Source organism: Athene noctua, chromosome 1 (genome assembly GCF_965140245.1).
Source record: "Athene noctua chromosome 1, bAthNoc1.hap1.1, whole genome shotgun sequence".
Taxonomy (NCBI): Eukaryota; Metazoa; Chordata; class Aves; order Strigiformes; family Strigidae; genus Athene; species Athene noctua.
This window is the reverse complement of record NC_134037.1, coordinates 257,772,034-257,797,927: the sequence shown is the minus strand read 5'-3', so window position 1 is coordinate 257,797,927 and position 25,894 is coordinate 257,772,034. Positions and strand designations below refer to the sequence as shown.

General features: G+C 38.5%; 1 protein-coding gene across 16 annotated transcripts in view; it reads left to right on the top strand.

Moving 5' to 3' along the window:
* The window catches only part of DLG2 (discs large MAGUK scaffold protein 2), a 1,037,827-nt gene that overhangs the window by 371,985 nt on the left and 639,948 nt on the right, over positions 1–25,894 (top strand). Inside the window, exon 1 of one of the 16 annotated variants that reach the window (XM_074917949.1) lies at positions 288–389. The exons of the other annotated variants lie outside the window; for them this stretch is intronic. Within the exon in view, the coding sequence (XP_074774050.1) occupies positions 288–389 (102 nt within the window). Of the gene's footprint in view, positions 1–287; positions 390–25,894 lie in introns of those variants that run through there. 16 annotated transcript variants of the gene reach the window in all.

Sequence of the window (25,894 nt, the reverse complement as noted above, 5' to 3'; positions counted from 1 at the left end):
TCCATTTCTCTTTTTTTCTTTTTTTTTTTTTTTTTTTTTTTTTCCCGATGTAAAAACTAATTTCCCAGAGGAAGGGAAATCCTGAGATTCGTGATCGATGCTGCATCGTTGATTCATCAACAAAGAAGGGGATGGCTGAATGGGACACAGGTAGAGATTCAAGCAGGCTGCTTCCGACCAGCAAGAGAAAAGCTAGCTGTTGAGCAGCATATGTTGCCACTCCATGTGCTGTATTAGCTACTTGTTTTTAGCCTTCAGTAGGCTGCCACTACTGCAGCACTAAAGGAATGTGCCCTATTGTTAAAAATCCTGACTGCTTTACACCAATGATTTGCCACTGCAAAGTTGCATGCACCAACAACACTTTATCGTTGATGTTTGGATGCAAGGTAGGATGTGGTTAATGTATTTAAATGCATGCTGTAACTCCTTTGAATATCTGTGCTATTTAATTTCATGTCTGACTAGAGATTTCAGTGCAAATTGCGATACGTTGACTATAAATTAGGGCTTACAGCCGATACGTTTTAAATGTTAGGAAAAAAATCAGAAGTAAAGCTTTCTTATTTCCCAGGGTTGTACAAGTCTAGATTTACATAGGAGAATCTAACCGATTATGAAGCATTTGTTTTAGAGTTGATTGTATACTTAGCTAACAGTGCTAAGATTACTAAACCACTACTCTGCCATTTGCCTGGCTTTATTGATTTTGATGTGTATACTGTTATTACAGAAACACAAACCAGCAAGATTGAATATATATTTTTCCATTTAGATTGCTGAAAAGGCTTTTAAACATAAGAGCAATACTAAAGTATACAGCCCTGCTCTTCTCTGTAAGAAATAAAGTAAGCTCCTGAACCCATTTTTAAGTCTACAAGAATATCTTTAAATAACTGTTTTCTTCTAGGGACTAGACAATCATTAATTTCTCTTTTAAATTTAAATCAAAAGGTGGCGCAGTTAGCCAGAGAAGTTTCTTTTCTGGCTGTGTAATGCCATCCCACCCCATTTTTTTTAAACAAAGGTGTTGGATTGGACTGTATTTTTCTCCATATACAGCCTGACTTGACATTAGAGTATTACAAATGTTGTTTGCTATTTTACTGAAATAATATCAAAGTGATGGCATGTTTTTAAAACTTAAATCTTTGGGTAAAAGAGTTTTGTTCTTGGATCACTGGATCAATCATGATGCTTTTACAGGGGGGTTACAGATTTTGTCCCATTCCTTTTCCTTGCTATCCTTAAATACTAGATGATATTAAAACTGTTCCTGTATGTTTAAATAGAGTAGGAAATAACCAGTTATATAAAAAATGGTAGTGATAGTAATTATTTTTAAATCATCCATGTAACTTTTTAGAATCTTCAAAAATGGTTAAGCTACAAAAGCAAATTTTAGTTGTACAGTCAAAAAACTAGGAAACACAGTATAATTTACTGAGTTCCTATGTGACGGACTAGTCTAAATAAAATAAAGTAACTTTATGAAATAGGTTATAGATGACCCAATGCTCCCTAAACGTAGTTCAGCTAGAGGTTAATGACAGATCATCCACTGCTTCATATAATAAACTCAAACTAGGTTACAGTCAAACGTTTACAAATTATCTGTCTACCTTTTCCTTTTCCTCAAACTATGGCTTGCCTACATCTCTGGTTGCTTGAGACTTTCCTGAACTAAAGTTTCTTGTTCCGTTCTTCAGTTTTAAATAAGCAAAAATATGTTCTATTAGCAAAAGGGTTATAATTTAACTGCTGTGTCATGATGCCACTGGTGATATAAATAGCATCAAGAGTTTTAACAGTTTAAAAGCTCTTTTAATTTGCATCTTTTTCATAAGGACAATTCATATTTAATTTTTATTTTGACTTTAAAAACTTAAACCCTCTTGTTTTCAAGTGTTAAATTCTAATTAATAAAGGTGAATTGGTAGTCAGGGGAAATCAATTGCAAGCCACCCCACAACAAAGGTAGGCCAGCGGCCTAGGGACTAGTATCCAATTTGTATTCCTGCCTGTAAGCATGATTTTCAAAGGATATTCTTTGATGCACTTAAGTTCTTTCATGATTTTCAGATCCTGTTAGGAAGAAGCAAGAGAATAAAAATCATAAATTCCAAACTTTTTTTTTTTTTCCTCCTCTTTCTTTAGCGCTTCAGGCTCATTAAGTTAGTCACAGTCAATGTTTTATCTTCTTGTGGTGGTGTATGAACTACTTCTCAAATGAAAAGTGGATGTGTGGGATAGTAATCACTTTCAGAAAGATGAGAAGGAGCACGAGCAAACTGAGTTATCTTGGGTGGGTTCATCATGTCAGATTAGCACCCTTTGATACCACTATCAAGCATACATGAGATATTCTGTATACATACCAGTGTATCACCTCACTTCAAATGCCTTTTTCTCATTTCCATTTGTTCTGCAGCCCATATCTAAATGCATGACTTCTTGCTTTGGATGCATTAGTTTGTATTTCTAGATTTATGGGTGCAGACACATTGTTAACAAGCAAAGAAGTCTGAACAAGAAGTGAGGATGTTTCTTTTTAGGAAATCTTTGAGTTACATGACATGAAATCATGGATCTAAGCATTCTCATAATATTATGACTTCTACAATCATGTGTTTCTTGAACTTGGGAAGGAGAGTAATATACTGAATGACACTTTATTCTTGGTGACAGGAGAAAATAGGTCCTCAGAATAGAGGGAGAGTTTTAAACTATAGATCGTGGAATAGACAGACAGCAAAGGAATTAGAAGTTCAGACAAATATCTTCAAGTGATAAAACAACCAGGTCAGTTTATTAACTAGCTCCTTTCAAAAGGACAATGCAAGTTACAGGAATGCAATATTGCCCACACTCTTGATTTACAGTTTTTACTTTTAATTTTGTGCCAAATACTGTCTTCTTTTCCTATGAGCACAGAAGCGAGTGAGAGAAATGTACCACATCAGAACCATCACACCCATTTTTATCTGTTCCCAATGCAATAATTTTACAGTCTGCTCACTCCTAACAGGTGGTGCCAGGGAGTTAATTTGGGGGGGCAGGAAGAGGGTGTGTATGTCTTACTACACCATATGTTGCAAAGAAGGCAGTGGAGGAGTCTTAACTGTGCCTGTGGGAAGCTTTCCTTTTCAGCTTGATTTCCTGGATTTTGATAGTTGACCTCGTCCTGGACCTTTACTTTCAATGATGTCCAGTTTTATGATCCTTGACCTTGAAATTGCAAAGAATTCAGAACAGGTTAATTTGAAAGGCAGGGCAGTGTCTACCTGAAGTGCTACTATTGCAACCCACTTTAACATTTCTAACCCCTTCTCCCATTTCTGGTATGGAAGTACCAGTGTTTCCATCACAGAGGTACAGAGCCCAAGCAGAGAGGGGATAAGCAGGTTTTAAAATATGGCACTGAGGTGCCGGGAGGTGTTTTCCAGAATTGTCTTGTCCATAATCTCGCAGTGCTGGGACGTGAATGTGTATCCCCTGAGTCCTAGAGTTGCTCCACAGCGACTGGGCAGATTTGTCTGTGGATTAAAGGACAGTTTGTGTGTAAGAAAGACCTGCGTTCACAGATCTCCATCGAGACGAGTGCCAAGGCATATATCAGGTTCTCACTGAAGATGATGAGACTTAAATGCATGCTTAAATGTCAGTGTGTGCTTACTCACTTTGCTGAATTGGGCCCTGTAATAGTTCGTTCAGTATTGCAAAGAGTTATCTTCCGTCTCTTAATATCCTGTTCATTTTGCTCTTATTAGGAGTGCCAGGAAGGGATTTCAGATTGACTGAGATGTTTCTTAAATTACATTTCAGTCACAATTCTGACACTCACATGGAAGTGGTTTTCTGTCTTATTCCTTTACTTCTATATATTGAAAATAGATATTGAAGAGATTCCATTGAAAGATGAGCGACTTTCCTGTTTCTCGACCTTGACCAGGCATTTTGATAAATCCTACTTTCCTTTTGATTTAGGTTTATTTTTATATCTGTCCTAGCATAATTTAAAAGTTGGGCTTTTTAGAAAAGGGATAAAATATACCTTCCTCTCTTTCCTGTCTCCTTTCTTTCCTCCTTGCGCATTTATCACAACCAGTCCTCCAGCACAATAGCTGATTTTGGTATTTTTTTTGTACTATTTCTTTTTTTTAGCTGAAATAGCCAAATAGTGACCTATTCCACTATGCAAGGTGAGCATGAAAGTAAACCCACTTGTTTCTTCAGCTGCCAAAAATTCTATGTTTTGCAAAACTGTTGCAATACAGAAGGGTTTTTTATTAAAACAAATAGTAGGGAGCATTACTGAATGTCTTGACATTTATATTTATTATTTTTATCATGATCAAACTACTAGAAAACTACTAGTTTGGTGTACTGGCAGTATTAGTCTCTTGAACAAACTCTGGTGTGTCACAGTTCTTGGCTGAGAATAGTCTCTATATTGTTATAATTTAGGCCTGGTTATTGTAAGAAATAGTAATTTGAGATGACAGGAAAATACTTCTCCAACTAAGTATGATACACAGTACACCATGCTCAAAACCTTGCATGCTTTAGCTTCTTGATCCCCATGAACTCAAGTGGGATTTTACATTTCATGGGACAGTCAGAGGTGCTTTCTGGATGAAAGTGGATAGAATATTAATTCAAATTATAAACGAACTTTTGAAATTCATCTCCCAGCCCATGTGTATCTTTGGTTTGCATTACAGAAAGATACACACCAGAAACACACGAAGTAGTCTGCAAAATCTGATGGGTATTCAGTTTATAAAAACAGATTAGCACTATTTCAAAGCAAAACACAAAACATATGTGTAATGTTGTATTTGAGTCCTTCTTACCAAGTTCTTCATTCTGTGGATCCGTTCCTGCCTCTTGCTGATGTGAACATAACCTCTGACTCCACTGTCATATTTCAGTTCTGATTTTTGGGGGGCCAGAACTGGACAGATGTAAAAATTCATGGTCATTCTGACTTCTGTGATCCATCTATAGAGACTGATATATTGTATAGGGTTCCAGAACTCTCTGAAACACTTTAATGCCTATTCATAGACAATCAGCAGAGCAAGTCAGCTGGAACGTTGCTGCCACTTGCTATGCATAACATTTGACAGTGGCACTAAGAAACTTACTTCCACATATTATTTGTGTTAGGCCACTGTAGTGTTAAAATAAAAATGTTCAGCAATAGAAGGAACTGCAGAAGAAATGCAGGATTGCCGCTGGCAAGAGGCTCCAAGTATGATCAGTTGTGTCACAGAGGATTTGTGCATTAGTGTACTGCTCAAGGCAGGGAGAGTTTTCTTCTTTGGCATAGCATCTATGCAAGGTAGACATGGGGTGTAAGCTCAAGCAAATTCAGCTGGCCCTATCTTTTTTTTTTTTTTTTTTTTTTTCCCTGTTAGGCATTGCTTAACCCCCTACACTTTAAGACTCTTGGCTTAAGAACAAGTACAAGCCCTCTCCAGCAGCTTCCACCCATCATCAGTGTGTGCGTGTGGAAAAAGATGAACTATACTTGTGCTCAAAGGCCACCAAACTGAACTTTTCTGAGGCCAAAGTAGCAAGTTATAAGGCTTGGGACCCTGCCAGGAGCTCCTCCCAGTGTTGAAAAGTTTATAAAGTGGATCCTACTCTTCAGAACTTCTTGCTGGGGAGCATTGCACTGATGAAGTACTGTGGTATCAGAGATTAGACTGTGACTTTGTAAGTGATCCTGAGTTTGTTATCTTGAACTCAGCATAGGTGCTGCAGAAATCAATATTACAGGAGACACAAGGAAGGCAGAAACCTAAAGAGAGGTAGGGGGCAGCAGCAGGAAGGTCCAGGTGGAGCAAGTAGAGGAAAGGCATGAGGAAGGATGATGCAGACAGCAGCTCGGGGATAGAATGAGAAGGTGTAGCCTGGGCAAGGGTCCTGAGGAGGCGAGCAAAGGATAAAGCAGCACCGGTGAGGTCTGGGTAGATTGAAAATGGAAAAAAAAATCTTAGCTCATGTATCCTCTGAAATGATGGGGCCATCCCCTCAGTCACGTAGGAGGTAAGTCACTGGTTAGGGAATGCAAACAAGCGTTACCATTTCAGTCTTGTCTGGAGTGAGCTCACTCACTAGCTGTCACTCACTGGCACTGGCCAACGTCTGGGCGGGCAATGCCCAGGCATTTTTCTAAAAGCATCAAGATCAGATGTTAAAAATATTTCTTCTTGTGTGAGAATACCACGTCTCATTTTTTGCCACTGTCCTGCCCACGAGCTCCCTGTACGCTGTGAAGGAGATGGGTGGCTGGTAGGAGATTCCCTGAGAAACTACTCCGTAACAAAATGTGCAGACAGTTTAAATTAAGAAAACAATGCTAAAAGTGGCTTTTTTAATAAAGTTTTGTTTTTTGAAAAGTGTATACACTGAAAGAAACTTCTGATGTAGGTGGGATCTTCAGTCCCTACATAATATTGAATCATTGGCCTTTTTTCCATATTTTTCCAGAATATCTGCTTCTAGCTGCCATCAGGGGCTGGACACAGGATTGGATGGCCCACGATGCTTGCTGTGCGTGCTTCTGTCAGCACAACAAGAATATTTACTGGTAGCACAGCAATGGGGTCTGATTACTTAAAATTCACCTGAAGCTGAAGAATGCTATGAATACCTTCTGTACTGTACCTTTGAACATATAGCCATGGTGGGAAATGGATTTCTTTTTAAAGTTCGTAATAAAACAGAGTTCATTGTCGAGATTCTCACCCACTGTATTAGAAATATGACAATAAAGTGCACCCATGGAAAAAGTAGGGCAGGAGGCATATAGCTAAGGGTTACTGAGTATTTTGAAGGGGAAGTTCAGAATTTGCTCAAACACTCCATTTTTTAAAATACATTTTTGCTTTCAATTATACTTAATAACTGCATAAAATAAGGTACTTTCAAGTAGAAATATATAAATACTGGAATGGCTTGATGCACACTTACACGAGCTGCTTGATTTTACAAACTAATTATTGACTAAGAGAAGGCTATATATAGACACTCAACTGTGAAAGATGTCATAGAAGAGAACGGTGATAAAGAAGTGTTATATAAATATGTTTAAGTGATAATAGCAATAAAACTGAAAACTGTCACTGAACAGTTCTCATAATCTTTGAAAAGTACCTTTTATGTTTCCAAGGTATCAGTCGGAAATAGTCTCACTATTAAAATATAGGTATTTATTACTTTAACTTTTCTGATTATATTTCCTTCAGCTTTAAGCATTTGATATAATATTAATAAACATTAAGGACAGGATTTTTCAAGAGAGTCTACTTGGGGGTTGTGTTGAATGCAATAGAAACCTGAATGGGAAGAAAGATTCCCGATGGGGATTCGTGTGACTCCCTGTAGAAGTTAATGATCTGTAATCCCAGGAGAGATGGCACAGAATAATCTGATTAAGTATTAAGGCAGTTTGAGCAATTCTTTTGAGTCGCTTGGCTATTGAGTGTATTGAGAGTATCGTTAGGAATCTGTAAGGTAAAAATGTCCCTCTTCACCCAGCTTCAATAAGGAATTGCACCCATTAACCCAAACGATCCCCACCATGTTGTACATGACCAAAAAACAGGCTCTCTGGGAAAATGTCTGACTCTCAGTGAAACTGAAAATTTTTGTTTTTCAATTTTCCTTTAAACTGACATTTCAGAAACCTTGATTCTGAGAATCCTGACACATCATTTTGGGGAAATTTCCTTTAGGAGATGCTCACAGCTGTTCAGTGTAATTAAGATGGAACATGCCAAATACAAGTTTCAGAAAGATGTAAGCTGGTGTCAGCACTGAAGTCCACACAATGAATCACCTGGAGGCTCTGTAGCTATGGCAAGTATGGTACAGAGCCTATGTCAACACATAGGTGCCCGTAGAAGGCAATGTAAATACATACAAGGTCACTGTCTTTGCAAGATGTGAGCTCATCCCTTAGGGAAACAGACCCGTAACTACAGACCGTGGTCCAGCTGCAGATGTCTTAGGGTACACCAGGCTGCTGAGTAAAAGAAGGCTAATGAGTATCCTCAGGTGCTTGACTCCTGATAGTCCATACTGCAAAATTGTTAGATTTGTTCCTTGGCTGTATTTTGGAGTGCTCCCAAGCTCTTTCAAGACATCTCATAGGCATGGCTTGAAGGATTGTTCACTTCAGGGACTTTTTCCAAGTGAGATCATGGATGAGACTGCAGTCTGCAGCCAATCCTCTGGGCTATATCATCAAACACCTCCCACCTCTGCCCTTTGCCTTTACATGATATTTGAAAGCCTGCAACAGATCTCCTCAGTTTCATTTAATAAAAATGCCACTTTAGTAGCAACATAGACACAAGCCTCTCTCAACCACTTGGCCTGGGAACCAAGGATCATGCTAAAAAATGGATGTATTTAGCAGAGTAGACGTAGTATAAGGGTCTCGGTCATGATTCCATAACTAGGAGCTTGAAAACTCTGACAAATAGGGCAGAGACTGTAATAGCTCTGTCAAGATTGGTTCTTCTGGACCTACCACTACCACACCTGTGACAGTCCACCTGGAATATACCCAGGTATATTGTGTTAGAACTCCAGGCTCAAATCTGTAAGAAGCCTTGGACTTAGGAAAAGGCAAGCGACCCTGTGTCCAGCACACGGGAGTACTCCACCCTCGAATACTTCCGACCAGCTTAGCTATATCCACTTACACTTTATTAACTACAGATCATGCAACTCAGAGAGGAGTTTAAACTCAGTGAATTGAAAGGTTACATACCTATAAAGGCATTTAAATTAGTGATGCATGCTTATCTACCACCTTGTAAGACTGGTATATAGTTTATAATGACCACTTGTTAAAATATGGTGTTAAGGTATGTTAGTCCTGGCACTTAGACTATTTGTGAGAGGTATTGCCAGCTGGCAGTGAGATACCTTGAAATTCTTATGTATCCTGGGGATATCCCAGTCTGTATTAAACATAGTTCCATAACAGGAAAACATTGAGAAAACAGTCATTGCCAGAGAGTGGTCTGTGGCCTTGATTTAGGACAGGGAACAGGAACTCCTTATTTTTATTCCTGGCTCTCCCATAGAGTTTCCCTTTTGGCAAATTTTGCCTGCATCTCTTTCTAGAAAATCAACTTGATAATACCCGTCTCAGAGGAGTATTGAGAGTTAATAATTATTGCATGTACGCAGCACTGAAATGAAATGAATAGTGTAAGTACAATGTACCATTAGTTTTAAGGCCTAACATAAAGCCATGGTGAGGCTAAGATAGGGGATGATATAAGTGAAAATGGAATTATATTAGTGAAAATCAAAGCATTTCCTCCTTTTTTTTTTCTTTTTTTTTTTTTTCTCTCCAGCCCTCTCCCCACAGTATTTATTTCAGTATACCTTGAAATACTATTGTTCATCTTTTCTTAAAGTTTTTCCTCCAGGTCTGAGCTTTCACTGCCAATTTTTGCCTATAGCAAATTGTTATGGTTGAATTGCAAGTCCCTAACAAAGGGGGTTTGAAAAGAAAGTGCTGACAGGCTCTTATCTCCACCCGTCCAACTAGTGCTACTATCATCTAATTTATTATATAAAGTTGCTGTAGGGGAGAAACACTTTCCAGGGCTCTGGTTATTTGACTTTTTATTTTGCAAAGATTGTTTAAAAATAGTCATAGGATGATGATACATGGAGGCAGGAAGCAGACAAGCAGATGAACATAAACCTGGTTCAAGGAGGAAAATCAGTAACTGCATCACACAAATTTTATGACTGTTCAGGAATTCTGGTTGGACTGATCGCTAGGAGGGACATTCAGCCCAGTTCAGGAGGCTATATGGCTCTCTTAAACTGCACACTAAATCCCAGATTCTGCAGTCTACAATAAATTAAGCAAAGTGCCATAGAGTGCCATCAAATCCAGGACACAACACTCTGCAGAGCTGAGGCTGAAGGTCTTTTCAGTACTGTTTGTAACAGTGTTTTGCACTGTACCTATATCATAAATAAAATTTATACTTTTCCTACTCATTACATTCCCTTTCCTGTGTTAGTGTTTGCATTTGGATGTCTGGTCCTTGGCTTAAGTAAGACAATAAATTAGCTGGGTAGGAACTAAACACTTGACAGCATAAGAAAGTGTAGTACATTTTTGCACTGGCAAAGTTAATGGAAGACTAATATTCCATACACAGTAGTTTGGGATATAAAATAACCAGGACAATATGTTTTCATAAGACAAAGTTTGGTGATACATTTTGAAACATATATTCCTTCCCAGAACAATTAAGAAAACTCAGGGGAGCAGGGGGAGAGCAGAGGAGGGAGAAGAAGATGACCTAGAAAATGCACTTGCGGATCTAAATTTGTGTGTATGTACGTATTACAGATGAGCCTGTTGCACCTCCTCCCTTAAAGCCCTGGTGTTTTGCACTCTTTACTATATGCATCAACCCCATGTGAGTTCCAGGCATGCAGGTCTTTAATTTTCCAGCGTTAAGGGCATGTCTTTCCAGTGTCTTGAAGTTCAAGGCCTGTAAAGATATTGGAAGCTAGCAGAGACAGAGGAAGGTGAGACTTTGTGAGACAAACTTTCAGAGGAATGCAAGATCTAGTTATGAAGAAAGAGCTTTTGTATTAAAAATGTGTTGTTGTAGGGCCACTGAGCTTCACGCTTGCTTCCTTGGGTCAGGTACAGCTGTAGGACAGAGGAGCATTTTCTCCCTCACAGAGCTGGGAATTGAACCTCAGGCTATTGCATCTTGTGCTGGAGCTGGCTTCCTAAAACAGAGGTTTAATTTGCTGTCAACAATTGCCTAATCTGTACGGATCCAATGTATAAATCTCTTACTGGTGCTGGACTGCGGCACCTTTTCACAGAGCGTTAGCAACATCTACTTTCCCATGTAATTGGAATAAAAATGTTCAGTGTGCTGAGCCAGAGAAACAGAGCTGCTCTCAAACTAATCCACATTCTGTGTGCAAACACCAGCTATTTCTTGACTATTTCTATTCACCAGGAGGGACAGCATAGGGCTCCATCAGTTAATAAAGTTTCTGTTATTAAATGAGAATTAGTTATTCTGCAGTCTGATGATTATTCTTCTACTGTCTTCAGTTTATTCATAAAAGAAAAGAGCCTAGATAGGAACGGGTCATCTCACATTATAAGAATGTGCACAAAGTTATCACAGAATTGTAGAAATGTTGATTGGAAAGGACCTCTATAAATCACCTAATCCAAATTTCACTGAAAACAGGAGAAATGAGAGGTGATTTAGCATGCAGCTGTACACCTCACTTTGCAGAAGGAACGGCTCTGTTTTTAAGCAGTGCCAGGTGAACTATCTCTTCAGCTAAAAGAGAAGGAAATCTAGAAAACGTAATCAGTGTTTAAAACACTGAGCGTTACTCCCTGTTCTTCCGTTGATCCAATAGCAGATGTGGAGAGAGTTGATTTAGTCACTTTTGATAAAATTAGGAGTGTCCAGGGGCTAGGATGGTGGGGGCTGCTGTTACAGGGGTAGGATTTCACCTTTTTCTCTATTAGTTAAAAAAAGTTCAAGTAGAGTGTGTGAGACTCCAAGGTTGAGATCCTCAAGATACTGAGGTACCAGTGCCCTTGGCTTTTGATGGCAGTTAAGCACCTTCTAAGGACCTGGCCCTGTGGTACTTCTCTTGCTCCAGTGCTTCCTTTATTCATCCCTATGCCTTATCTCCTACTTTGCTTTGCTTTTCTTCTCAAATATGCATATGTGCTTTCTTTGCTGTTGCTGGCTCTCACTTAAAATTCACCGTTAGACCCCAGGTCAGTGGATGTGATTGAGAAGGAGAATGAAGTTAACAGGGCATTTCTAGAGTAAATGGCAGACAGGAATAGGGAAATGTGTCCATAACCTTTCACATATATGTACACATGCACAAACAGGTCACCAAGCTCTGCACCTACCTGCTACATTAGCAATACTCCCACTCTTAAATTCTGAAAATTTGGTGACTGTAGGCCTTGGATGAGGTGGTGCGTGGGTGGGAGAAGTGGAATGTCTGTTTAAGACTCTAAAGCTACATTTGAAAGTGTCAAAAATGTTTGTGATACAGAGGTCTATTTGCCTTATATAGAAAATGCACATTGACATGTCCCTGAAATTTCTTATGCAAGATGAGAAGTCAAACAGGACTTTGAATGATGCAGAAAATAATAACATGATTTGTTGTCAAAAACTCTAGGTTAAATCCTGCCAATGTATTTAAAGTATTTCTTTCTTAAGAAGGTTTTAACTTTTTAACTTCTTGAATTAAGAACAACTAAAATTAAAATAATCCAAGAAAGGGAAAAGGAGTAGATTCTGCTCTGAATTTCTACATAATTTATTCCCCTACTTAGACGGTGAGAAGTTGATGCAGAGACCAAAGTAAGTCTGATAAAGCATATCGTATTGAAATACCTCCATATTAGTAATTCCAGATTTGGCTAAACCACGTAGACTGATTTAAAGCCTCAAATACAGCACTTAAGAGGATGTCTATCCTTTGGTGTAGTTTAGCTTCAGAAATTAGGGTTATGGCTTCTTCTTGAGATGCTTACATGCAAAATTTTCTCAGTCAGAGTTGGTACCTAAAGCAATTTGGTTACTTGGTCTGAAAATATTGCTGCCTTTCCAAAGTGTACAAGGCCTCAGAAGACTGGCTTCTCTTGCTTTGACTATCGTGATTAGATTAGCTTGAAAAAAGCTCCACAAAGAATCAAATGACTATAAAGTGCAACACTACATGTGATCCGTTGTTATCTGTTGGACTTTAGATGGACATAGGGTCAACAAGTTTTGGCACAAAAATTTACCAAAGAGGACTAATGTAGTCATGCATTAGATGGCTTTTTTGAGTGCAAGTCGAAGCAGGCAAAAGTGATAAATTAGAGTAAACATGGCATTTATTTGGTGTTTCTTAGCTATTATATTGTTATTTTCTGCATGTGAATAAAAAGTTCTGATAATCTTCATTCACCAACTGCAAGGCAAAATTCATTTTTCTGCTGTGACTAATATGGAATGGTTTCTTTTCATCCAAAAAGACTGGTGTGTACTGCAAAGAATAAGAAAATAATGAAGCTGTAGCAGGACAAAAGAGAAGGTGCTGAAAACTAGAAAGACCTATATAGTTTTTGAACTTGTTACTCTGCAAATTACATTTTCTGTGTGTGAAGCTTTGAAAATGAAGTGAATTTCTCCCCTTTGTAATAATGTTCTTGAGCCTACACTGTGCAAGCAAAACAATTCTACGTCTGACACATGCCTGTAAAGTGGTGTTTAAAGTTACAGTGCCATTCCCAAAAGATAAAGACCTTGTAGGCATCTATATGTATGGGTCAGCAGGTGAGATCCCAAAATGAGTGCAAAGCACTTTATTTTTATTTTTTCAGTCTGTTATCACTAAATATTAAACACCATAAACATGGGAAGAGACACCTGAGCACTTGGCAGCTTTGTGGTGGCGGCCTTCTGGCTCTGTTACCAACTACAGCTGTTTTCATTGCTTCTTTGGCTGCAGACAACCTATTGGCCTTGCCTGCAGAGTTGATACAAACAACCATTTAGCAGCTTGCTGCTGAGCTCTCCCTTGACCCCCAAGAAGAATGCAGCCTGCTTAGAGACCTATCGGCTTGCTGTTATTCCCTGCTCCCAAAGGCACCGTTGTGCTCGACTGCGTCTGCAAAGATCAGTTTCAGGTGCAATCTCACAACAGAAAACACATTTTAGAACAAATGCACCTTGAAAATCCGAAAAAGCTGTGAATTTTTTAAGGAGCTCTGTAATTGTATCTGTTTTTTGGTTGTTTTGTTGTTTGTTTGTTTTGTTTGTTTTGTGGTTTTGTTTTTTTTTTCTGAATATCTACCTTTTAAATAATCCTCTATTAAGTGTATTGAGAACTTCCAGCCCTGAGAACCTCAGGGCAAAATTCAGTTGAGCTTCTTCTTATTTTGTGCTGGGAATGCTTCTGGAAAAGGACTGTCCATCTCTTTGTCACATACATGGTTGAACTAAGAGAAGACAGGAAAGCTTGTCCTATGGGTCTTGGTGACCATTCCTTCTTTCTTTTTGGCTCTCATGTTATTTCAGATGAGAATTGAAGAGAGATCTCTGTTTAGGCTACCCAGTTCTTTCAATCCACAAGTCTCGATCTTTTGAGACTTTAGGAATAAAGCTAAAAAGTGGGGTTTTTTTCTCTCACTTACCAAGAGAGGCTTTGACTTACTTAGAAACAAGATACCTGTACTGCTCTCAAACTCCTCAGAAAGCCTCATATGAATAGAGATAGGGAGGTCTTCAGTGGGCATTGCATGGAGGGAGAAATATGATATTGGGGAAATATTTCTAGTTTAGATTAACCTTCTATTGATTTCAGTTGAGATTTTTGTTGGATTCCGAAGTTTGGTACAAACTTCTTAATGAGGAGCTTAAGGTCTGGGTTTTCCTCCTAAAATCTCTTCTGTGGGATGTTTTTCTTGTATTTGAAAAGACAAGCAGGGATAACAGTAATGAAATTAGAAAACACCTGGTGTAGCCCTTGTATGTTGGGTTTTTGTTTGGCTTTAGTTTGTTTTTCTGTCTTGTGGAACTGTACAGCTCCTTATTTATCTTAAAAAAAAAGAAAAAAGAAAAAAAGAAATTTAAAAACTGATAGCAGCTTTAATTTGGACTCTGCTGTTCCAATTTCTAGAGATGCAGTGTATCGTTTTCAAAATAAACTGGTCCTCTTCTCTAGAAAGCTTTGCAATGTATTTGAAAATCCAAAAAATAAGTGACATTGTCCTATCTTCATCCTATGATGGAGTAGTAACCTATCTTGCTGTACATCCATTTGATTTTTCAAGGACTTCAATTAGATACTGAAAAGCTGTAGAGCCATTGATTGTCATTCGACTTACTGTGAGTAAAACAATATTTGTTTTTACTGTATCCTTCAAACTGACTGAGCTAAGCAGTGATGTGTGGCAGTTTACTCTATAAAATGTTAACCCTTGCCTCAAGGAGATTAAAGCTCTGATTTCTTCTATTCTTGGCTCTGCCACAGACTACTTCTGTGGCTTCAGTGTATGACCTGTAACTATATATACATGCTACGTATTGTATTATTTAATGCTACTATCTAGTCCTATTTCCAGCACCATGATTGATGCTTGCAGGCGATTCAGTTTTATGCTGATTTCACCAAAAGCAGTAGCAGTGTTGTCATTGTGTGGGCACCCAGCTGGGGTTGCATTAAGCAGGCAATCTACTGCAGAAATATTCTTACAGTCCAGTCAGTGACAGAGATGGGAACGAAGGAAACACAGGGCTAGATGAGGAGTTCCAAACAGCACCTTCTTGTCCCCAGGTTTCTAGGCTTAAGCGTCCCCACTACTAAAAATATTGCTGATTATCCCTTTAAGGGAAAATTGTTAATATACAAGATCTAATTACCTCTGTCTAAGCTGATACGCCTACAGCGCCTTTTACATAACCCAAACACTTGAGTTCCAATTATACAATTATATTTTAACATGTATTAAGTGCTATTCTTTTAGGGAGAAGACTTATAGTGAATATTTTAACTAAACTCCTTCCTCAATACAGACCTATGTGGTAGTGTCTCATTCCATTACAATGCCAAAGACTTGTTTTTTCTAAGTTCCTTTCCCCTTGAATACACCAGATGGCTCTTCAGAAAGCACATTTTCCATGTCTGCAGCACTGACAGCAGTATCTGTACATGTATATTAACTGCAGGCTATGAAGCTAATGTTCTTGGGGTCAGTAGTGGCAATGTTGCTGCAAGAAGATCAATAATGCTTGTACAGTGCAAGTATCTGTTTTGTGTACAACCTATGGCAAAGTCCAAGTCTCTAGAGGAAGCAACATGTTCAAATGTGGAGGAAAGGCTGCTGCTTTTTTTAAATAGTGTGTCTTGCTCTAGAGATTGATAGCACAAAAGATTTAGTTTACTGAAAAGACAGATGACTCCAATGACCATTCTTATTTTCTGGTATCTTCATGCAACTTCTCTAAGACACAGAAGCCCTCATCTGGAGGGAAGACTTGTTGAGGAAGGCTATTTGCTGCATACTTTCAATTGTTAACATCAATGAGGTTTGTAGGTCACCTCTTCTGAAAACCCAGAGCCTAAGTTTAGAGTGAGGATCCTGAGTGTATTCCTACACTCAGAGCTAACTCAATATTTCTGAATATTCAGTCAAAGTTAGGACTTGGGCTGAAAGAGCACAGGAGAAAAAAAAGGGATGAACCAATAAAGAGTGGAGGGCAAGCCTGGAGAGCAAGGCTGGGGACTGCTGGTACTCCTCATGGTGGAATAAATGCGTGTGGGGCAATGGCTGCTGGTGGAGGGGAGGAATCAGTCCCAAAAGTGTTCTGCTTCTTCCCATCCCTCAGCGTCAGACTGTGACAAAAGCTGGCACTTGTCTCCCTCATCTGAGCGGGGCGTGACATTACGGTGCAACAGCACAGCTTGTGCAAAGTTGCTTGCTGCCATGGAGGTTACTTTATCAGCAGCTGAACCACCTGGTTTAATACTGACGCAGCTATTTCTATACCATAGTCATTTGTGAACAGTCACTTCAGTTTAAAATACCCCTCGCTTAGGAAAACAAGTTTTGGAGATGTTGAATGAAGTTATCACATTGGGCTGTACCCATCAGATAAAATGAGTTCTTGCCTAAAGGAAATGTGAACACAATTAATTGCAAGGTAAAACTAAATTATTGAAACATTAGACTTGTGTTATTTTAAAGATACAAAACCAAAAATCTAGAGATAAAGTTCCCATGGCAACCTTAGCTCTGTCTCCCTGTGTGCAGTGGATGTGTATGTATGTTTGTGTAAAATAGGATCGGTCAGAGTGATTAAGGACTTGCTGATCAAGAAGGTGTTAATCAGACCAAAAATCTCATCTTTAAAAGTGATTTATTCTTGCCCTTTCTCTAGCCAAGTGTTGCAATGTAGAGGAGATTTTGAATTTCTGTCCAGTCTGATAAGTGTTCATGCTAAAACACAATGTCTGAACAATCCATATCTTGTCATAATTCTGATTTATCATTTTTCAAATTTAGCTATGATTGTGACTAACACCCTGAAGTCATGAATCTCAAGAGCCAGTAAGATGAAATTGGCATCCATCTTTTTTCCAGTGACCTCACTAGTATCAAACATTTGATTATACATTGCACTTTGATACTAACACTTAATACTGCAGAGCTAATTTCACCCATAAAGTTTTTTTTTAAAAAAGATTAGGCATCGTTTGCCCATCCATCAAGGATTATGGAGGATGCAGCAGTCTGGTGATGTAGCAAAACCATCTCCAGTCCTCCTGTATCACGGGAAGGAACGGCATTTCTAGCAGGCATTGACATGGAACACTCCCTTCATCCCTTCATCTCCATCCCCCACCTTGCCCATGTTCATTTTTAATGAAATGTACACATCAGCCATCACTCTCATAAATGAACATCTTAAGTTCATGGAGCCCCTCATGGAGCAAGGGGACTGATGATCAGGGTGCGGGAGGTGTTTTAGTGCTGATGTTGGGAGAGATTGACAGCTGTAAGAAATTTGAGCTATTTTGTGCAGGCAGAGTCAATACAGGAAAGTTTTGTGAAAAAAAACCCCCACATACTATACTCTTGTGAAATGTGTCTAGATGGTGAAGGCATTAAGGGGTACTATTCATTTTTATTACTGTCTTGAGATTTAGTGAATGGCATGTTCATGGTAGTGAGCTTTACAAGTATTATGTAAAGTACTTTTCTAAACTACAGCCTCTTTTTTTTTTTTTTTTTTATCTGTAGCTGCCCTGTATCTCTATTTTCAGTGACATAATTCTTCAGGGTAGTGGCTCAGAAAGAGGATTAATGCGTTAGAGGAAGAACTGAAGGTGTGTCATTTTTCCTACACAAATAAATACACATCCTGCATCTACTGAATATGACCATATTCTTGCTGAGTTGTGGTATAAAGTCAAAAGAGATAACATTATATATACATAACATAAGCATAATGTATGTATAAATGTATTCTGAACAGATTAACAGAATAATATGAAGATTTGCAGGCTTCTAAAATCCGAAAGATATAAACCTAAAGTCAGAAGTAAGAGTTCTCTGTATTTAACAGCTGTGAGTATATAATGCAGATATAAGTATTAACTCACTGAGAATTCATCTAAAGAAAACTGAGAAATATCAAGAAGGAAACTTCATGCAAATTCAATTCTGTTATCATTGGGGGGATTATATGTTAGAACAATTAAATTTGGGAATGTCTTTAAACAGTGACTCTCCTTTAAATTTAAGAAAGCTGGATCTACTGAGGTAGAGCAATTATTTCTGTTTTTTAAATATACACTTTTCTCCTGTGAGTCATGAGGTCAGTGTCTAATACTTAGCATCCTGCTAAAATTAAACAGCATAAAGATTTCCTGCCAACGTATTTCTGCATTGGTATATTTTAGTTATTTGGATATAGCTCAAAAGCTGAAATGTATATTTATACCCTGAGGGCACTAAAAAATACAGCATAGATGTACTCCCCAAATGTCTTTCACCATCATTACTTTTCGTTTGTTTGTATTTTGTTAGAAAGACAGGTTTGAAATTAACTTTAAAATCAGGTGGGATGTATTTGCAACAAGCCTCATGAAAGACACCTTTTAGATTAGTCCTCTCTGAGATAACCAGTGAATGCCTCTGTGTTCATGTCAGATATAGTCTGTGGGTCTCGGGAGGTGACATCAGATTTCTTTGGTTATTCTCAGCTAGCTGAAACCAGACATAATCTAAAGGAGACCTCTTGCAAGTGCTGTCAGAACGAAGGGGATGCGGAGCACAGTTCATAGAATGAGTTAAAAAGAATAGAGAAAATACACAAAGGAGGAGAGTGAAACACTTCAAAGCCAGCCTCGCCAGGGCTGAAATTCTCCAGGAAGGTGGAGGATAATGAAAGCAACACTACTCTAGTTTGCAAGCAGTGAATGCCAGCAAAGGGCAGCTTCTTTTCTTACAATCACTGTTTTGAAAGCCTTGATATGTTTGACAGTTTTTGTTGCCTCAGCCAAAAAGACTATAAAACTGAAGTAAGGAAGGATGAGGAATGTTCTCTACCCCACAAGCATGAAATATCAATAGTGGGTTTAATCAGTGATACAAAAGGTTGAGAATACTCTGTGAGCAAAGAGCCGTTTGGCATTGCTGGGGTGTTGAGTGTCTGGTGAGAGACCACGTTGGTTACATGTGCATTGAGACATAAGCGTAGTCTCCTGTGCACCCCACACAGCCGATCCTCGGCGTGGGCCATGAACACGTGGTGACTCTATATTCTGTATTGCATACACTCTGTGTTTGTTTTCTCCCAGTCATTCAGCTGGAGCTCTGCCAAGAGCTTGTCCAGCCTGCTTAGCTGTCCTGTAGCAGAAAATAGTGGAAGAGGGATTGAGCGTGCCCAAGTCACATCCCAAGACAGCTCTTGTGACTGGGAGGTAAACAAAACTCAGGAACGTCACTAAAAATTCCAAAAGGAAAAATGTAAGAATTTGACAAACAAAAGAAGGGACCAAGTCCAGACTGAAGGTAGTGGGTGAACAATTATACTCTGATTGAGAACCTCAACATTGTAGAAGAGCTAACTGCATGGCATCACAACTCTGCAGCAAGAAGCATGCAGAGTTCCAGAAGCAGAGTTAGTTAACAGAAGCCAACCCACTGGGTGTCACAAAAGGAAAGATGTGAGAAGGAGGATGGATTATATTGCTTTGCAAAAGTTGGCATGAGTCAACGAAGTGTTTTGTTCAGATGAATCCTCATGGGAGCAACGAGCAGCAGTTCATTAGCAGATAAAACCACTATTGAACTGGAAGTAAATGTGACATTTGTGAAGTTGGACATGGCACACACACCATTATGTTGCCAGAAACAGTTTTCATTGTTGGAAAAGTATAGGCTTGAATACCAGATAATAAATTTACTACTGATAGTAAAAGAGTTAAATGCTGCACCTATTGCCATTAGAGAAGCATAGTCACATCAGTGTGCAAAAGCTAAACAGGGAGAGAGCTCTCTGAAGACCAGAGCTTACCTTGGAGACCCCACATGAAAAAAGTATTGTACTAACTGGATGGATGATCAGTACATTGGAAGACACTTGTCTTAGAATGGTACTGAGTAAAACATACTTCTTTTACTAGCTGAAAATATGAGAGCTCCTTTTCCTCATCAGGAAGCTGCATTCCTAAAACTGAAGGAAGCATAGTGGAGGTTGGACAAATATTCTCCAGGAGTAATAAACCTGCCAAAACACAGATATTTAGCAGCATTTAAAATGCCATAGCGTATCTGAGACATCCCCCAATGTGTTTATGATAGATATGTCACCACACCTATAGGAAACCCAAGCCTTTCTCCAGTGACAGCTGAAGGCCAAGCAGGTCTCTCCAGTACTAAAATGGCATAAACACCCTCATCTCAGCTGATGAGCATGGTTATGGTCTCCAACAGTATCAGAAGGCACAGTGGAGACCAACTAATCTTCAATTCACACATTTGGGTAAATGTCCCTTACCCCAAGGATCGGCAGAGTAATCAGTTATTAGCTCTGGGAATGATGTTTTCGTCAAAATTTATACCAGATATTTTAATGAGCTTGATGCATCAGCAGATACCTTAGAAAAACAGTACATTTAAGCTTTTTCCATCCCTGGAAGAGACTTTTTCCTTTTATTGCCATTTGAGTTGTGCTGAACAATCTAAATGTTTCCCTGGGAAGCACATCTGTGATATCCTCACAAACAGTAGGACCTAGAAAGGTTAGAAAGCCATGAGCAGAAGCTCTCTGGAAGTAAAAGTGGGCTGCTGGGTCAAAGCTGAACTAAAATCTGGTTTATGTTATATTTGCTTTTTGGGGGTACTGGTAGATTATAATATTGATCCATGTTGACACTCATATGCTCAACACACATGGTTTCTTTGAGGGGAGAGCAACACAGGGACATTAATGTTTTAATCTTACTATAGAGTTTGGGAAGCTGAGAGAATTAGAGGATCTTATTTCATTTATGACCTTCATAAGTGAAATACTGTTTCTTTCAATCCTCTTATTCCACTCTGTGAAGCCTGGAAATAACTTTGGCATGAGAGGTGATAAAGACCAAACAGTTTGCTGTAATACAGAAGAAGACTTCAGATTGTCTGGTGCAAAGATCTCATGCCCCTGTTACTGGGAAATCATCTAAGCTAATAATGACCACAAACCAACTGCCAAAATGGCTTGGGAAATACCAATTTTTTCACAGATAAAGAACATTTTTTTGGCGTATGTTAAAATGTATGATTCATTAACTGAATATAAACCTGTAAGAGAGATACTGGTTGTAGAAAAAGTCTCTCATGCATTTGACAAAGGTTCAGTAGTCCTGAGCCTAAATTTGTTTCCTAATAACTGGAATTTAATAACCAGTCTGGTCTCAGAGGAGGTGTTCACAGAAGCTGCCAGAGCAGATTCAAGGTAAGACACTGGAAAATGACTACATTTGCCAGTGGCATGTATTTAACCCTTATTACCAATTTTGGCAAGAATGCCTGGAACAGATAGATGTTGGGCATTAGAAAGAGGATCTCCAAAATGTTACAGAATAAATATATTAAAAGGAAGGTCATTTGGAGTGAACAATCTACAAGACAATGTGAGAAATATATATATTGGCTTCAGCTGAAGAGCAGTAGTGCTGACCTGAACTCTTGCAGGATACGCAAGCCTATATGATGCAAAAGAGGCTCATGTCAGTTATCAGAATAAAATGGCTCCCTGGAAAAAAAAAAGGCCTTTATTTCTTTACATTTTGGGGGTGGGGGTGGGTAATCCTATGTATTTATACTTGACGATTAGCATTACTTTATCAGACAATGCTCCTGTGGAAGAGGAGCTCATGCGTATCAAATCCATTTTTGCTGTAGCTAGTACACCTGGCTGAGTAATATCTGAGAACAGACCACAGTTTACTGAGCATGTGTTTAAGTACTTTTCAGTATCTGTTTAACCATGTAATCTCTTATCCCCATAATTCCCTGTCTAAATGGCTGGTGAAAATAATGTAAAAATACCCTCAAAACCACTGTAGCAAAATCAGTCAAACTGTGATCCATATTCAGCAATTTCAGATTCCAGATTGGCTCCACTGAAGTTGTCATCACTGATAACTCTGATTAATAGAAACGTAAAACCAGGTATATTTGCATTGCTAGAAATCACCCCTAAAGTCACTGGAGACTTGCAAATGGGAAAAGACATGGCAAAATAATTGATACCATTTGAAGTCTTGGATAGTCATACTTCAGGTAACGGTATTGTGCACCTCTGAGAGTAGAAAGTGTCTGTGTCTACACTGCTCAAATGAAGGTCCATTTGCACAGCCTGGCTCATATCCACACTACTTAAGTCTAGCCCCTTCGAGAGCAGTTTTGGCCTGGAAGGAGCCAGCTGGAGTAACCCAAACCAGCCAGGGCTTCAAGTAACATCTAACAGTGAGGATGGTGAGGGTCCAGGCTAGAACCTGTTAGCCCCCTTTTTTTTGGTGATACGGCCATTTCCAGGAATAGTGGTGGTACAATATTGCTGCAGGTTGAACTAACCAGCACAGGCAGTGGCTTGAACAGGGAGCAACCAAAACAGGTGGGGTTTTATCCACTTGACAGCACTAGTAAGAATATTTCAGTTGAGATAAGTTGGACAGAAGCAACAGCTCTGGAAGTCTCCAAACTAATTATACTTCTCTGGTAAGGTTACTTATTAGGTTGAGCAAAAGTATGTTAGCTTATACAGCTGGTGCTTTTTAAGCATTGTTTTTTGGGGTGGGAATGAAAGGCAGGCTTTGGGGACTGTTGTTTTAATGGCTGAGTTTCCCAAACAGTAGAGTAATATCTTGTTTCTAAACCCTGAAGTAAGTAACAGACAAAGGATGATAAAGATCTCTTAGAAGACCCCTGGGCAGCAAGTGATCACTGAATGCCACAGGAGCATCAATCAGCTGAATTAATTTTATCCAGTTCATGAATGGAGCATAATACTAGGATTAGAGAGATGTGGTTTTGCAATAGTTATATTAATATTTGTTTTTATGCAGTTAGTTAATTGGAAAAGGAGATGTTTTATGGGTTGACAGTTTAGAATAAACTGTCAGTAGCAGTGAAAACTAGTAGTTTAGCAACAGAAAAAGCATATACTTGGTAACCCACATGTGAAGGACTGACATTTCTGGTCTTGTCTGATACAGTTCTTTCACTTGGTTCCTCACTTTTCTTTTCTTTCACTTGTTCCCCTACTGCTCCCTTTCCCTCCAGCCCATCCAAAAGAGTATTAAACAGATACTGATAGTATATACTAACTAAACAGAACCATCCTTGATGCTTCTATGCAGGCAGATACATGTATTAGACTGCACTGAACTCCAGAGACTTCTTTGGACCAAGCGATGCTCTTTTCCACAGTTCCTCACAAACCCTTTGTTTTTACAGAAGCAATTGGCTTAACAGAAGATAAAAGCAATGATTTTTCTGGGCTTAAATCCCAATGTAGATTTATTTTCTGTCGGTTGCACTCGTTCTTTTGAACCCTTCTATGCCTGTGCCTCTGTGCATTACTGTATGGCTTTATAAGTTCCAGTTTTATTCCGTGTCACAATTATTTGTGTCAGTCAAATATAATGATACATGATAACAAATGTAGAAGCTTTAATTTAGTTATAGTTGCCACTTGACAAAGCCACTTTTTGGTGGATTAGGAGATGAAGCCAGAACTGTTTTAAGCACAAACAGAAAAGTTGCTGCCTGTTTTCCTGGGCCTTCATGACTTTACTTTTGCTTCAAATCAATAGGGCATGAGACATGTAGGCAGTCAGATCCTGATTGCAGAAATTCTAGATGCAGCACGCCATCCCAATCCCCACATCCAGATCAAGGATTAGAAAGGGAGGCCGATTGTAATGTGGTTATTATGTAAAACATATGCACCAACCGAGGCATTGTGTACACTACCATAATTATCCACTGCTGACAATGAATACGCTGGTGCTGAATGTGATTAACCTGCAAGCACAGCCAAGAACTATTCTTGTTTCAGAAAGCTCATGTTAAACCTGCCTGCTTGTGAAACTGTGTTCAGCGCTGCTTTAATTGCACCCATTGCTGACACACATTGTCAATAACAAGCATTTCTCCTGCTGTGGACAAAGGTAAAATGTAAGGATGCTGCAGTGAGCCAAAGCTTGAAAGCCTTCACTTAGCTTGAATGCTCAGGATTTAAACTACTGGGGAAACTTTATGTCTCTGGCTATTTATTATTACATACAGCATGTTCTTGGAAGCCACTCCACATTTAACAGCAGTTAAATCCATCTGCTGCTCCTGAATTTTCATTTCATTCACAAGCCTGTTTTAAAATTATTTTTGGACTTATCGCTAATGTGCTATCAACTGTTTATTATTCTGTTGTAAGTTGGTAAGAAGAATGGCTCAAATTTTAAAAGGAAATTGTAGCCTCCTATATATTTTTGAGCTTTTGATTGAAACTTGCCTTCCCTTTCATTGTCTGAAATAATTGAAATTTAAAGTTTAAAAGCAAATTTTTGCCACAGAATTTCATCACATCGTACTAAATGCTGATTTTAGTGACTAGTAATTGTATATGTGTAAATTCTGCAGAATTCATCTAGTAATTACATCATTGGCATAAGGAACAGACTTGAACTTAGCACTGTGATCACAGATACTATTCAGTATATTGAAGTTCCTGGAAGTGCAACAGTTTTTCATTGCTTTATTTAAAAACACTATCACAATTTTCTTTCCACTTCTTTTCTCCCTGTGTTCATGTTTTATTACTGTTACTTGGCATAGCAGTACTTCAATGCCCTCTACCTAAGATTAACAGGAACTTTGTAGTTCCTTGAGATTTTAATGAGATCTTCTTCACCTTATGAAGATTTTTTTTAAACAGAAAACTTGATTTTCCTCAGTTTTCTTTGTGTGTGTATGATACTGTATGATTTTCTTGTATGAAAGTAATTTTTGTTGGACCGAGGGACTTCCCAGTATTTAATATGGGCTATTTTTTTTTTTTCCATGGCACTAAATTGATCCTTTCTAATTCATAGATTAACAAGTCTTTCCAGACTATAGGTATGTTTAAACTCTTCTGAAGTAGAATACTTAGACACCGAAACTTTTTTGTCTCAAGGTCTTGTGTAAAACTTTAACTGGATTTTTAAAAGTTCTCCCAAGGGATCGTAAATGTCATGGTAGTTCATAACATTTAAGGTATCTTGAAACTTATCTTTCTTTTTTAATAAAATAGCAGGATATTCCAATTTTCTATGCAATAACTCCTAAAATCTTATATTTAAACTGTATATTTATACTGAATAATAACTAGTATCAATGACAATGTCTGTTAGAAAATAGAGGAGCTCCTTACAAAAGAAAAAGACTTTAAGTTGAGATTCAGTTGTCTAAGATAGGCATCTAGTGCTATTTTAGATGTCCTGCAAGGGCTTAGATGTGCGTGTGACTGTTAGAAATGACAGAGGGAAATCCATACACTTCTGAAGTAGCAGCTGAAGACAAAGTGATACCTTAGTGCATTTAATGACACAAGACATTCCCTATTTGGGAAACTGAATCACACCTTTAGGGCTGTCACATTTGTAACATACAATTTGATGCCTATGAAGAATGCTGTTTATGAATGCTACCTCACTGGCACTTGAGTAGAGTTTATTCAAAAGCCTAGTTCTACAAAGAGGATTACATTTCTACATTGTTTATAGCACTTAGTGCCATTCA